General features: G+C 45.2%; 1 protein-coding gene across 1 annotated transcript in view; it reads right to left on the bottom strand.

Moving 5' to 3' along the window:
- The window catches only part of PIGS (phosphatidylinositol glycan anchor biosynthesis class S), a 29,624-nt gene extending 18,301 nt beyond the window's left edge, over nt 1–11,323 (bottom strand). The window contains exons 1-6 of the mRNA XM_018555028.1: nt 11,234–11,323; nt 11,019–11,158; nt 7,625–7,736; nt 5,057–5,146; nt 4,341–4,432; nt 2,270–2,504 (exon numbers count right to left, since the gene is read on the bottom strand). Coding sequence (XP_018410530.1) covers nt 2,270–2,504; nt 4,341–4,432; nt 5,057–5,146; nt 7,625–7,736; nt 11,019–11,158; nt 11,234–11,267 — 703 coding nt within the window. The 5' untranslated portion in view covers nt 11,268–11,323. The remainder of the gene's footprint in view (nt 1–2,269; nt 2,505–4,340; nt 4,433–5,056; nt 5,147–7,624; nt 7,737–11,018; nt 11,159–11,233) is intronic.
- Nucleotides 11,324–14,747: the final 3,424 nt, after the last annotated feature.

Here is a 14,747-nt window from a genome sequence, read left to right as displayed (position 1 = left end):
AGGGCCAGGCCCCAGGGCGCGTCCGCCACTAACCGAACCACATCTGCGTACCACGCCCTCCTCGGCCAATCCGGAGCCACGAGGATGACCGGGACGCTTTCCACCACGCCCGTGCGAAGAAGACGCGGCAACAGATACAGTGGAGGGAACGCGTAAATCAGACCGTAGCAATCCCATGGCGCCACCAGGGCGTCCAACGCATCCGCCCAAGGATCCCGGGTCCTGACCAGGAACCGAGCAACCCGCCGATTGAGGCGAGACGCCAGGAGATCCACGTCCGGGAACCCCCAGCTAAGGCAGAGCTGGTGAAACACCTCCGGATGTAGCATCCATTCTCCCGGGTCCACTGACTGGCGACTGAGATAGTCGGCCTGCCAATTGTCCACGCCCGGAGTACACGGCGGAGAGAGCCGGAACATGCACCTCCACCCAAGCTAGGATTCTTTCCACTTCCCGAGCCGCGGCCACACTTCGTGTGCCGCCCGATGGTTGATGTAAGCCACGGCCGTGGCGTTGTCTGACTGAACCCGGAACGGCCGTCCCTGAAGACGGTCCGTCCAGTGAAGAAGGGAGAGACGGATCGCCCGAAGTTCCAGCACGTTGATCGAAAGCCGAGATTCCTCCGACGATCAACGGCCCTGAGCTAACCGGAGGATCCACCGCGGGGGGAGTAGACCACTTGGACAGGAAGGACTCCTCAAAAGGATAACGAACCGAGAAGTGTTTGGGGACGGAAAACGACTTGCTCGGGCGCTTCTGCTCCTTGTAGACAAAGTCATCAAAAAAAGGAATGTAAGGGAAAACCTTAGTGGAACGCCTACTCCTGTGCGTCCCAAAAGGAACCGGCGGGAGCGCCGAAGAGCTTGGAGTCTCCTCAATTTTAAGCGTTTCCCGCACAGCGCGAACCAAGGCCGTGACCAATTTGCGTTCCTGTGCCATAAGGGCAGTCCCCGACTCTTCGTCACTAGCAGACTCCGCCTGGGAGGAATCCCCCGGGTCGGGCTGCGTGGCCGCCGCCGAAATTTCCCCCTCTTCCTCAGAATCCCAAGAAAGGACCGGGGAGAGGGCCGGCAAAGCACGCTTCCGTGGAGGGCGCTGCATCAGCGCGCGCTCCTTACGGGACACAAAACCGTCCATAGTGGAGGAAAAAGCCTCCAAAGACAACATAGCGCCGGTGGACCCCCCACTCAAAGACCCCACAGGCACCAAGGGAGACTGGGAAAGAGGTGCAGAAGTACAGGCCGCGCAAAGGGGGGACGTGGGAGATGTCCCTGAAGAGAGGCCGCAGCCCTCACCGGGCACTGCGGACAGACCGTCCCCACAGTCGTCCACCCCGCCAGAGCGGGATCGTCGCAGCCGACCCACCGGAGCGGGGCTGCATGCGATCGTCGGTCGTCCCAGGGAGACTCCAAGGATCCGAGACATCCAGCCTGTCGCCCGGACAACACTGAAAAAGATTCCACTGAAAAAGATTAGGAAGAAGCAGGTAAGAATACCCGAAAAAATTTCTTAGCTCCTTACTCCTTACGCTAGGCAAAAAACTGGAGACTTGTCAGCAGGTGGGGGGTTTTGGCCACCGGCAGGGGCCGCCCCTAGGCTGTAATTGGTCTTTAGTTTTGTGCCTAGCGTCCTTCTCCTGCAGGTGGCGATATTACCCTACAGTACAGGATCTCCGATCTGTTCCCTGTGTCCTTCAATGAACGGGAGATAAATATTTTTTTTTGAGGCCCATTCACACCTATCAAATGCCAACTATCATTACAGTATTGGTTTAGGAGACCAAGTATAGATTTGAAAAAAAAAAAAGGAACTTTAAGTGACACTTAACATGTCAGCCCATAACAGGCTCACTTCACAAGCTAACGCAACAGTATAAAGTGCCTTTTTGTTTTTTAAGGGGACAGTTATTCTCAGTCAAGTCTAATGAGATTTGAAAATTACAACCACGCAGCTAAAATAAGGATTCTTCCTTGCGCTTAAGGTTTGTGAACTGACCTTTATGACTTTTACTATTATCTACACATCACAACCTAGAAGAGGAAATTCTTTGGAAATGTTCTATTAATGTTTACGGGAAATAGATCAGTTAGGGAGGGGAGGAATATTTAGAATTTACGGCTTCAACAATCTCTTGTGTAAGTGAAGTTAACCCTGAAGAAGATATATTGGCATACACAGAGTATTTTCGGTAACCAATATTATTGAAACATAGGCTAGGAATGTATTTATCATAGAATAATATAGCATCCTGTTATGACTGTGTCTGTACCTGGGCTGGACTTGAACGCTCTTCTGCTGCTCTCAAAGTCATCTTTATTGAACCGGCCGTTGGAGATCCTATCAGACAGTGAGGCTGTGATAGCCTCCTCGGTGATGGACATGGTGTGAATGATGTGCTCAACCTTATTGTACAGTGTATGGCGGATTTCTTCTGTGGAAAGCGATGGGTCCAGTGTAAGTTTAACTAATGATCTTCTATGCTTGCCAATGTAGACAGTGACCCCCTGGAACAAAAAAATACCTAATCACTAAACTTTACTAAATGCCAATAAACCCAAAACTGAGTTCAATGTGCTGAACCACCTTTTGGTTTCTTGCACTGCAGCTTGACTTCATTGGATACAATGGTTTGTACATCGCTGCTCACTCTCACAGATATATTCCCCAATTATTTATATACAGTACTCTATGCTATCAAGCTTTAACCAATAAGAGTGTGACACTATTATTTGGCTTTCTAACGGCCACTGAAGTGGGACAGAACTGGGAGTTGTGGTGGCGATAGCTCATCACAGGAAGGAATTCAACCTGCCAACAAGCAAGATAAGTGAATGGCTTGTGTTGGCTAAAATACATCTCCAAGTGTAAATGTTGATTGGGGGCCTTACAAAATCTGTCTCCAGCTTTAAGTATTGGAATTAAAGCAGACCTTGCAATAAAATGAAAGGTCTGCTTATATGGCCACCCCGTTAACAAAACACTTCATCACAGCAAGAAAGAAACACATTAAATGGAGAAAGCATAAAAATACTTCCCTTACTCCCAGGCTACATCCACTCCAGAATGCTCATTTCAATAAAAGGAATCTTGGGAAAGCTCAGGTGCCCAATGACTGTGAAAAGACCCTACATCACTGTACATTGGCATTACCCTCACCTAGGTGAGCCCACCAAAAGTCTGAATTTTGTAAGCAGGGGGTGGGGGCAGCCACATCAGCGGACCTTGCATTTTAGTGCAAGGTCCCCAGTATGTAACTAAGGGAATAATTCTTGCTGGCATCAAGGAAACCACATAAAATTAACCATTTAGGCCGAGAGTATAAGCTGGTGTCTGTTTTCCCCTTCTCAGATTCAACACTGTTACAATACATATTCTTTTTTGTGAACATAGGGACTACTGCCTTTCAAAACAATACAAAAAAAACAAATATTATGTATTTACTATAGCACCCGATATTATGGCTTTGAATAGCAAGACTAATTAGACCCAAAGGTCTCTTCATTTAACAGCAACTTATCTTAAAAATGGCCAATTGCTAAAACCAACTAAGACTTCCTATTCCTTTGCAAATATATAGTTACTAGGGATGCACCGATACCGATACAAGCATTCAGAACAGTGTATTATTGTATAGTGTGGCACAGCTGTATCCAATTCTGCATACCTGGCTTTATATTATAAAGTTCTTATAATATGAAGCCAGGTATGCAGAATTGGATATAGCTGTGCCACACTACAGAGTGTTCATGTTGTTCATAATATTAAGAAACTGACCTGAAATCATGATTTTGTATTGCTTTAGAAAAAATTTGACCTGTCCCTTTAAGAAAAAGTATCGGTAATTGGTATAGGCGAGTACTTGGAAAAAAGTATCGGTACTCGTACTCGGCCTTAAAAAAGTGGTATCGGTGCATCCCTAATAGTTACCAAAAAAAAAAAACCATATTGTGGGGTTAAATTCAACAGTCCTATTGGTGGAGCTGCTCCTCCTCCAAAAACCATCCTGGGGATACACAGAACCACAAATAGGGGCACTTCTAAAGGTTCACCATTCGTAGAACTGTCACCAATAATACACTCACCTTGCACTATACAATGTCTTCCAGCCACTACAATTTAGTGTATTACTGGTGACATTACTACAAATGGTGTCCAGCTTTATTACTGGTTCACACTTGCTCAATGATGTACATAAAGTAGAAAGGGGTCACACACAGTCTGAAATTGTCATCTCTGCGCATGTATGCACCAGTGAATTGCACTATAAAAAGCAATTTTCCACATAATTGAATAAAGATTTCTAGACTGGTAGTGAAATGTTATATCATCTTTCTTAGTACCTGTGGGAAAAGCTGAGTGGTTTCTGATACAATAAACAGTGACAGGAACCCCTGGGTTCCTTTACTGAACTGCTGGAGAGCTTCATCTGCTTCTGCAAGGCAAAAAGAAACACACTTATTTAGGATTTCTTTCTAAGCCGCACTATTTCCCCCCAAGTGCATAAATGGAACAAGTCATACACTACACATACAGTTGTGAGAGTGATGCCCTCTTGTGGCAACAAGAAGGAAACGTGCAGTCTTTTTTTTCTATTGATCTATACAAGTGCAAATGCTACCTATATAACAAAAACAGTTAAAGGCTTAAAAGAAGTTCTCGCCTGCCAAAATTAGATTTTACATTGGAAATACACTCATACAGTGGATTTCTTTTTGATTTAAAACAGACTGGGTCAACTGTAAAGCTACCCCATGAGATATGTCTACTAGCATGGCTAGGCCCGGACACAGAGTGCATTTATCACCTGCTAAATGCTCTCAGTGTCTGGCCGGCAGCCTGTTCAAGGAATGCCCCAGTTGCCCCCTTCTTCGCATAGTGCTATATACTGCATGATAAAAGAAAAAAAAACATAACAGATGTCTACTACTTAAAGAAATTTTCCAAATAATACCAGGCATGAAAATGCCAGAGACCCACCGGAGACCAATGTAGCTATTCTGACATTGGTTTATGCTTACCTTGGATTGAAAAGTAAAAGCAACAAAACACACTGTACCTTGTAAACTCTGCAGAGCGAGCACTTCATCTTCCTCAATACTTGTTCTTCGGTACTTGAACTCATAGCGGGAAATAAAACCAGTATGAGCTGCAGAGGGAACATACTTTAAATTAATACACATGAAACCAAGCTACAGGATGGTATAAATCTACAAGTATGACACGATAATGTTAAGCAATTCAACATAAAATCTTTTTTTTAATCTGTATTCAAATATGTTTTTCTACTAACAAGGAGATACAATAAATCGACTGATGAACACAGTGCACTTTGATGTTGGTCTCTGGGGTTGAATACTCTGGATTATGTCTATATATGAATAAATGAGAGTGCATGCTCAGACCCATCCATGAAAAGCTTAACACATAGCTATATGGCACCGACAAGGTCAATGTTTCACCAGTGTGGGGACAGGTGAGTAGAAGACTGGCAGGGGGCATAGGGTGGGGCCAACTACAATATAAGTGTCACTGCACCAAACGGTGCAATTACACATTCAGCCCCTGATCACCCTTGTCCGGGTGTGACAGCGCACACATATTTGTATCAATGGTCTGCCCTACAAATGACAAGTACACTAAAGAAGTACCTGCAGCTTTTTTCACAATGCAACACACGGCACTTTATTAATGCATTCAGTGGCGTAACAATCGCCATAGCGACCCAGGCGGCCGCTATGGGGCCCGGTCAGGGCATCCCTCTGATGCCGTGTGGGCAGCTATGGCATGTAAGGGTGCTGGCAGTCACTGACACAGCTCAGCAGCGGCTGAGAAGATCACTGATTTCCCCTCACAGCCGCTGCGGACCTGTGTCAGTGACAGCCAGCAGCTGCGGCAGAAGAGGACGGCGTTCGCAGTGAAGGAGGAGGCGGGGGTCTGCCTAAGAGCAACCCCGCCTCCTCTTACATCACTGGCCAGCGATCTAAGAGCAGGCGGGGCCCGTCGATAGGAGGCGGGGCCCAGGGACGGAAGAGGAGGCGGGGCCCGGCGACCACGGAAGCGAACAGCACTGACAGGTAAGATGTGCAGCCCATCTGAGAGTCTATGGTGGGCTCTGCAGGGTCACTCTCAGGTGGGCTGTTTGGTATATCAGGTGGGCTCTGCAAGTGGCATAACTAGCAATCACGGGGCTCCACACAAAATTTTGCTATGGGGCCCTGTGATTTCTAGCCCCTGAATGCATTCATGTAATTTCATGCACCTGAAAGCACATATAGCAGCAAGGTGCATTGGGTGCCATTAACAATGAATAACACCACAGGGGGTCTTACAAAATGGCACACATTTTGTTGCCCTTCAGCAACGTGCATCTTTGCACGCATTGCTGCAACAAGCAGATGTGAATAGGAGCTGAGCAAAGTAGGTGTGAACAGTAAATCAGAGCAGCGACTTATTAGTTAATGATAATGCCTAACCAGCTACCGTGTTTCCCCGAAAATAAAGACACTGTCTTACATTTTTTTTGGCTCAAAAAACACACTAGGTCTTATTTATTTTTTTAAATGTACAACAATCCACACTTATTTATGTAGAAAAGTCTACACGTATTCATGTCAAAAAATTTAATGATCAGGGCAATCGAGGGTGCCGTACCTTTCCAAGTGCAATTTGCTAACCAATCGCTGGCCAGAATGAGCGAAGCGCGTTTCACTATCGATTCCTCACAGGTGGAGTGCATTTGGTATCTCTCCGCCTGGGACAGGAGTCGGCGCCATAGAGGAAGCATCGGCTTATGCGGCTCTGCTCCCTCTAGCGCTGGCACCACTGATTCTCTGCCGCGGCTCTTCAAGTTCCCCCTTATGCCACCACCGGCCCTGGGAATGGTCACAACCAGGTCTTATTTTCGGGGTAGGTCTTATTTTCGGGAAAACAGGGTAGATGCTATGACTGCATAATTAAATTACAGATTTTAGTCACAATGGAGTATAAAGTGGAAATGTGGCACAGGAAGCGGCGGCATGTCTTGCCATGATGTACAGTATGAAGTGCGGTGTACACAGAACTGCGCATGTGCCACAGGCAGTGCACACAAAACAAATTGGTAGGAGAAAAGGGGAGGAGTTTTTTGTCAGAAGAAAAATACAAAGTCTCTTCTACCAAAAAAAACAAACTATCAGCATTTTTATACTTTATTTCTTCTTTAAAATGTCCTTCTGTCCCTTAGAGTTTAACATGAGACCAGGCCATTCCATGTTTCATCTTGTTCTGCTTGTGACATAGATGGAAACTTTGTTACAAAAACCATGAAAGGCCCTTGAAGTTTACACTTTTATGCTTTTTATTGTTCTTAACTGCCAGCCTATGCTTTGCATTGACACTTTATATATTGCAACTCTGATGCCTAAATAAAAGAATTAACAAATATTGGGAGAGAGGAGACAAGTGGCCAATATGAACACAAACATTTTCAATGTACATAAGTTAGAATATGGCATCAGAAAAGTTTGAATATTCAGGTTTAAAACAGAGCTACAGTATGCAATTCACCACACTGCGGTCACACACAGGTAATAATAGAATCTGATTGGCTGCTACACCACATAAAGGACAAAGACAAGACACTCACCATTTAATAAAACCTCTTTATCATTTGTATCTGAAGCAGGGATTCTCCTTTGTTGCTCAGCAGTCAGTGTTCCCTTGGAAAACACCACTTCAATAGGCACAGTGAGCTGGAGCTGACATAGAAATGCAAACATATACTCAACTTTTAATTGTACTATACATTTTTAATGTTGTAAACTAGTGCCGCCACAAAAGGAGAGAAAAACATGATGCAGCAAAGGTAGAAATAATCAAAAAACATATCATGGAGCCAGTACATAGTGCTGGGGGGTCACTGGGCATATGATTACATGGGTATCAGGAAAAAGGCCCAAAAGTGAGGCCAATGTCAGACTAGTGATCCCAACAAGCTTGAGCCTGACACATGAGTAGAAAGATCAGGGGTCACAGCTTATCTGGTTTGAGTCTGACAATTGAGTTGGAGGATTGGCGGGGGGGATGGGAATCGGAGGTCACCTGGTCTGAGCCGAAGAATCAGGGGATCAGAGGACACCTGGACTAAGGAGAAGACTTGAGCTGAGGAATAAGGGGGTCAGATGTCACCTGGACTAAGCTGAAGACTTGAGCTGGGGAAACAGGGGAGGTCGGAGGTCACCTGGTCCACGTTTCACACTTGAGCTGGAGGATCACGCGGTCACAGCTCTCCTGGTTTGAGCTGGGAATTTAGGGGGTCAGAAGTCACCTGAAATTCTATAGCTGCTGTTCATCCATTGCCTGTCATCACACACTGCACACTCGGCAAACTCAGAAGGTGGGAGACAGTGTGTGAGGTCAGAAAGGTCACAACATAGTTGCCAACTGTCCCAGATCCAGATTGGGTATGTCAAAGCAATAACCACACGCCAACTTTGGCCGTGCCTTTACATGTTCAGCAGGTGGCATGCTTCATACACCGCCTTTTTTTTATTTATTTTTTATCAAACCCCTTAAAGTGTCCCTCCTAATTACTTTAAAATGTTGGCAACCTTAAAGGTTCGTTCACACAAGTGCATTGTAACTGCGCTAAAACACATGTTCACAGAGCCCTAAAAGGGCAGAGAAAACAATCTCCATTGTAATCTATGAAGCTCTTCACATCCGTGCATTGTGTTATAGAACAGTGTGCTGTGTATTGCAAAGATCCTTCTTGCTGCATCTTTTGCTTTTGAAAAAATGACACCCTATATATAATATACATATCTGTCTGAGCAGCTGTATTTGATATTTGCCAAGAAGGGTCGTATGAGAGGGCAAGTGACTACACTGGGGGTTGTTACACGTGGTGATTAACACGGACCCGGTGTGAGATTGAAGATTACACTTAGACGGTGGAGGACTATTGCAGCCACACGGCTCTGCATGCCTTGTACTGATTATTGTTAAATTGTTGCAGGAGAGAGATGTGTGGGCTTTGACCACTATATAGTGGGGGACTGTTAAATTTTTTTTGATGTTCATATTTGTAACACTATTATAAATTGTTGATTGTTATTTGGCATATTGTTGCACTTTATGATTTGTTTCCAATAGATATATGCACCGAAGGACTATTGACATTTGCACATTTAATATTGAAGTCTATTTGTACAATTGTATATACAGTTTTTATGTTTATTATTACAATATGTAGTTGGATATAAGTAATTAGCGCTACATATATACATTTTTCTTCTGTGAAATTGCATGTACATTTGTTCTGTGTGAATAGAGGCAAAAATGTATGTTATTAGTAGGGATGTCCCAATACCGAGCATTTTTAGGAGTACTTGTACCGATACGAGTACCGATACTGGCCCTTTACATTTTTCAGGAAGTTCGGCTGCCTGGGTCCCGAGTCTTTGATAGTGCCTGTCCAGCTACACATTGCCTCCTTCCCGGCGCCGGCACAGCACAGGACAGCTCTACACTCACCAGCACAGTCCTGGAGCCTGGCACAAGCCTGGATGCCACCTGTTCAGCCCTAGGGAGCCCAGTAGCCACATGCAGAGCACTGGAGAGCCTGGCACCCGCCCACAGAGCCCTGGAGAGACCCGCACGCAGCCCTGTATATTCATGGATTGATGGGATCTGTAAATCTCTATATCTGATTGCTGTATAATCAATGATTATACAGCAACAGAGAATGGCAATCGGCTATAGAGGACTACAAATCTCAGCAATCTATAATTGCTGGTTGCCATTCTCCATTGCTGTATAATCATGGATTGAAGGACTCTGTAGTCCTCTATTGCTGGATGCCATTCTCCATTGCTGAATGATCATGGATTGAGTTACAGTTCTTCATAATTATATTATAATATATATTATGTCATTAGGAAACTGCCCTAAAATCATTAGTCTGTATAAGGTTAGATGTAATATCAGGAAATTACTACATTATGGCCATTAGATGGAGCTGAGGAGCACAGGAAAGAAGCATTGTCTAAGCTTTTCAGCTCCATCTAGTGGTCACCCAGCTGTATTACATTACATTCAACTGGTGTGGGGGGGGGATATATCACAGGACAAATGGCTCTGCAAGTACACCCCTAAGTCTCTTCTGCAATAAAAGGACTTTTATGTGCCTGTACGCCTTCCTATTGACCATGTACACCACTAAGTAGCACGAGTGGGAGGTATGTCATCCTGGCAAGGCCAGTCAGCAAAGGCCGAATACCCCGAACCTGGAAGAACATGCAAACATGTCTGGCGCAGGTGAGGGAGCTTGTAGAGGGGAAGTGACAAAACGCTGGAACAAAATACATATACGTTTTCTAATGTGATTTTGTAAACTGAGCCTTCGACTTTAAAAGTGCACATTTCCTTTATGCCCCCCATCCCTGATCTAATATTCCAGACTCCCCCCACCACAGATGTATACTTACCTTGATCCGACGCCTGCAGCTTCCAGGCAGTGTTTACATCCCATGCTACATCTCTCATCGCTGTGCCTGCACAGTAGTCCCCCATAGACTTCTATGAGGGTTGGTCCACCTCCGACTCCCGGCTGGGAGATACAAGGAGGCGAGCCTTATAGACATTTAATAGGGTGTACTGTGCAGGCGCGGCCCAGAGAGAGAAGACTTGTGGCATGGCCGGGGATGTAAACAATCCCTGGAAACTACGGGTGTAGGATCTGGATAAGCGGACACGTGGGACCCGGGGAAGTGCACGCGTGCCGAGGGGGAGGTAGTAAGTGCATGTGTGTGGAGGGGGAGGGTGGGATCTGTTAGGTCAGGGGAAGGTGCACTTATCCTTTAAGGAGTCCTCTGACTGCCTCATCAATGGCTCCTCCTCCTGTATATCTATCCTGACAGATCCCCCATTACATGCTGATCAATGCGTGACTGACCATCATAAGCAATTGCAGGAAGAAGCCCCCTTTGCATGGCCCGCCATGACAAAGGCTGGACTCTCTGCCTGGCACACGATCCTACCTGCAGGCGGCCCAGCTGACTGATATCCGAGTAGGGAAGGGTGGCTCTGTACGTCTCGGTCGTCTTCCACCAGAGGGGCAGCCCCACCACAGCGGCCACCAGAGCGATGGAGAGGGCGGCTCGCTTCCCGCGGGAGGCCTCTGTGACACGGAACACACATCAGTCTCCATTCACTATGAACAGACTTCACCGTAATACACAGCGCCAGTACTCACCCACAGCGGAGAACGCTGTCATGGGAGCCACCATCTTTGTTTCCCCTTGTCAAACCGGTGTTCGCTCTACAGAGAGTCGCTGGGATGGCAGCCAATCACAGTACGGGCTTTGTGCGAAGCCCAATGATTGTGTCTTCAGGTTAAGCTCTATAGGTGGGCGGGTTCGGCCATTTTTGTGAAGACTCCGGTGGCAGGACCTCACTATGAATCCCTGGCAAAATGGCTTCCGTGGTAGAGACAGGTTAGAACATGACAGGTGTTTTAGCAGTAGAAGATAGAATAAGGAACTGCACAAATTTCCTGATTTTTAACACTAACAGTTAAAAAAATATATAAGCTTACGTTGCATTCAAGAAAACAAAAGGGGACAGAGCGCCACCTCCATGTGTAAAATAGTTTATTAGGATAAATAAAACAAGGGATAAATGTACTCACAAGTAAACGTTTTCATCACGCTTTAACAACAAACGAGAGGCCACACTGTCTGTAAACCTAACATGGTATCACCCCGACTATTTAACACGGTAGCCTTCGGTCACATCACCATCCACCGGCCGCAGTCAGCCAAGATTGACGCGTTTTAGGGGCAAGCCCCATTCATCAGATTCATTACGTTCCATTCTGGCTCTGTCATTTATTAACTACTTGCTGCCCAGAGCAATTTCTTAATTTTAGCCCACACGATAAAATCTTAATTATTGGTGGGAAAACAGCCTAAATCCCACAAACAATAATATATTTTATGAAAGCAGAGGCCCTGTAGAATAAAAAAACGCTACAATTGTGTGTGACTGTGAAATCGCAGCAAAAACTACCATACCCAAAAGTATCCATAGGCGATGCTTTAAAAGCTTTTCCTGCTCATCAGTTTAGTGTTAACAGTGATTGAAGGCCCTAGAATTATTGCTCTCACTCCAATTTTTGCAGTGATATGTAGCATGTGTGGTGTTTTCGCATGCCTGTGTGCGTTTGTATGTGTGTGTACACAGGGGTGGGGGACTTTTTGAAGTTTTTAAAAAAAATTTAATGTCTTTTGTGTTTTTATACTTTTGTGGTTTTATACTTTTTACTTTTCAAAGTATTTTATTGGTTTTTAAGTTTTTAACAAAAGAAAAAAAATATATAACATCGGTGCTTATAGGGTTACATACATATATAATGGTAACATACAAGCATATGAAGCATCGTGACAGAGTTAGCTGTCCCCGAACGGCCGTCACCTGTAGTGGCCGTGGAACAGTTTTACATACAAAGGAGCAGTATGATGTGCCTGTCAGGCAACTGTATGTAGTCATCAGATTCAACTGGGCACGACCACCACATATCGAAATATGTACCGCTGTTCTCCATATCTCCCTCGTTGTTACTGCCTGGGGCCGGCGGAGGACATGTCTGTGATGCCTGTCGTCACCTCCGTCTAGCGATGCGGTAGGCGAGTCGGTATGACCGGGGTGAGCGGCACGGGTTCCCCTGCTATGTTGGAGGCGGACGGAGCGGGTCTAAAACATGACCTCTCCGGATCGCCGCGCGCATGCGCCCCCCATGGTTTTATACTTAACTGTATTAAGTTTATAAGTTAACAAGCCCCCTATGTAATAGCAAAGAGGATGTGATAGGTCCTCTTTAAGGAGACATCAGGGGTCTATGACACTCCTAATGTCAACTAAGGACCCCAAAGAAGCTGATAAAGCACAGACCTACTTCATCAGCTTCTTCTCCTGCTACAGCAGCTGAAACTGGGATGTAATGATGTAACACACACCGCTTCTGGGTTCAGTGATCTGAGGGGAGATCAGCCGCTGGAAGTGTGGTAATCTTCCTTCTATCAATGTACATAGGTTTACCATGCCGTTCCTGGGCCTGCATAGGGGAGAGCAAAGCCCAGAATAGCCAAGGGGAAAGGGGGGGAACCTGGCGGGCGCACACTCCCCGACACTCTACAAGAGATTGGGTGGCTTTATAGTTGTCAGATCAATTGTATGTGAACAGCCATCTCTGGCTGTTTGAAACGGTACCAAGATCTTGCCATGATCTTGGTATAACTGTTTCAGGGTGCCGCTGTTTTTTACATATGGCGGTCCTGAATCTGTTAATATTATACTGTTTACTAAAATCAGCATTTAAGAATGAAAACACTCTTTTAGCTGAATAAACATAATACCTGGCACTATAGATCCTAATTGTTCCTCATTTGTAGGGCTTTTTTTCTCTTTTGAAACCAGATCACTCTGTCCCTCCTTCCTCCTCAGTTTTTTATTTGTTGGTGTGATGTATAGACTTCTATAGAAAATTTTTTTTTTAAGAAAAACATTTTAGTGCACCAAACCTAAATGGCCACATGTGTTATTTTGAAAAGCCAGTTTCCGGACGCCAATACATGGCAGCATACAATGGGTATGGCTCCGCCCCCCACCCATTGTATGCTGCCATGTATTGGCATCAGGAAAGGAAAATTACCGATAGGTAAGTATACAATTTTCCGTATTCCTGACGCCAATCCATGGCAGCATACAATGGGTGGGGGGCGGAGCCATACCCATTGTATGCTGCCATGTATTGGCGTCTGGAAAGGAAAATTACCGATAGGTAAGTATACAATTTTCCGTAATATAGTAGTGGTTAAAAAGCACACATTGGGTTAAAGTATACAAATCTGCTCAAACCTAAGCTCCTCCCACTCCAAAGGAAGCTCCTTCTGGACATGCACAGAGGCTCCGTCTGTGCAGCCCAGTCAGCTGCAGGTGGGGAATTTCCTGCCTTCAGCTTGATGTAAGCAACGGGGTGGGGTGTGGTGCAGTGATGTCATTGACCTTATATGCCTACATGGCTATATAAGATCAATTACATTTACCAAATATGGCTATGTGGCTTTATAAGGTAAATGATGTCAGCACAAACATCCTGCCCATTTATTTACCGTCAGCTGGGAATGCCCCCGACCCGCGGCTGATTGGGTAGGAGGCATATGTAGCTTGTGTGGTTGAATAGGGTTCAGTCCCAACCTGAGTTCCTCCTTATTAAAGTATATCAGATAATAATAAAGCTGATGCTCCAAGACCCGAATGGATTCCGAATTGCTGAATAGCATTCGGGTCTGGAAGCCTCAGCTTTAATATTATATATTGCTTGCTGGAGCTCCTGAATGCTATTTGGAAATTCGGACTCCAGAATGCCATTCGGGTCTAGGAGCTTCAGCTTTTAAGTATTAATATCTGTACACGGTTTTCTGTGGTAGTCGCAATGAATATTAGTTTGTGAACTCATCCGAACCTAAAAAGGAAATTCGGAGTTCGTCCGAATCCAAAACCCCAAACCGAATTTCAGACCCGAATCCCCCAATAACGAAAAATCCGAAACAAACTTTTCCACAGCTTACATGTCTATAAACTGATGCGAAAGTCATATTAAAGTAACACTAAACTTAGGAGTTAAATCTTAAAAATGCATTCAAGTACCCTAATTAACAAAAATGTATCTTATTTGTGTATCACTCTATCACTCTGCTGTAGATCCT

The sequence above is a fragment of the Nanorana parkeri genome, unplaced genomic scaffold, assembly GCF_000935625.1.
Source record: "Nanorana parkeri isolate BGI_ZX_2015 unplaced genomic scaffold, ASM93562v1 scaffold181, whole genome shotgun sequence".
NCBI classification, from domain to species: Eukaryota; Metazoa; Chordata; class Amphibia; order Anura; family Dicroglossidae; genus Nanorana; species Nanorana parkeri.
The sequence above is the reverse complement of the archived record's forward strand: the minus strand, read 5'-3'. Positions and strand labels throughout refer to the sequence as shown.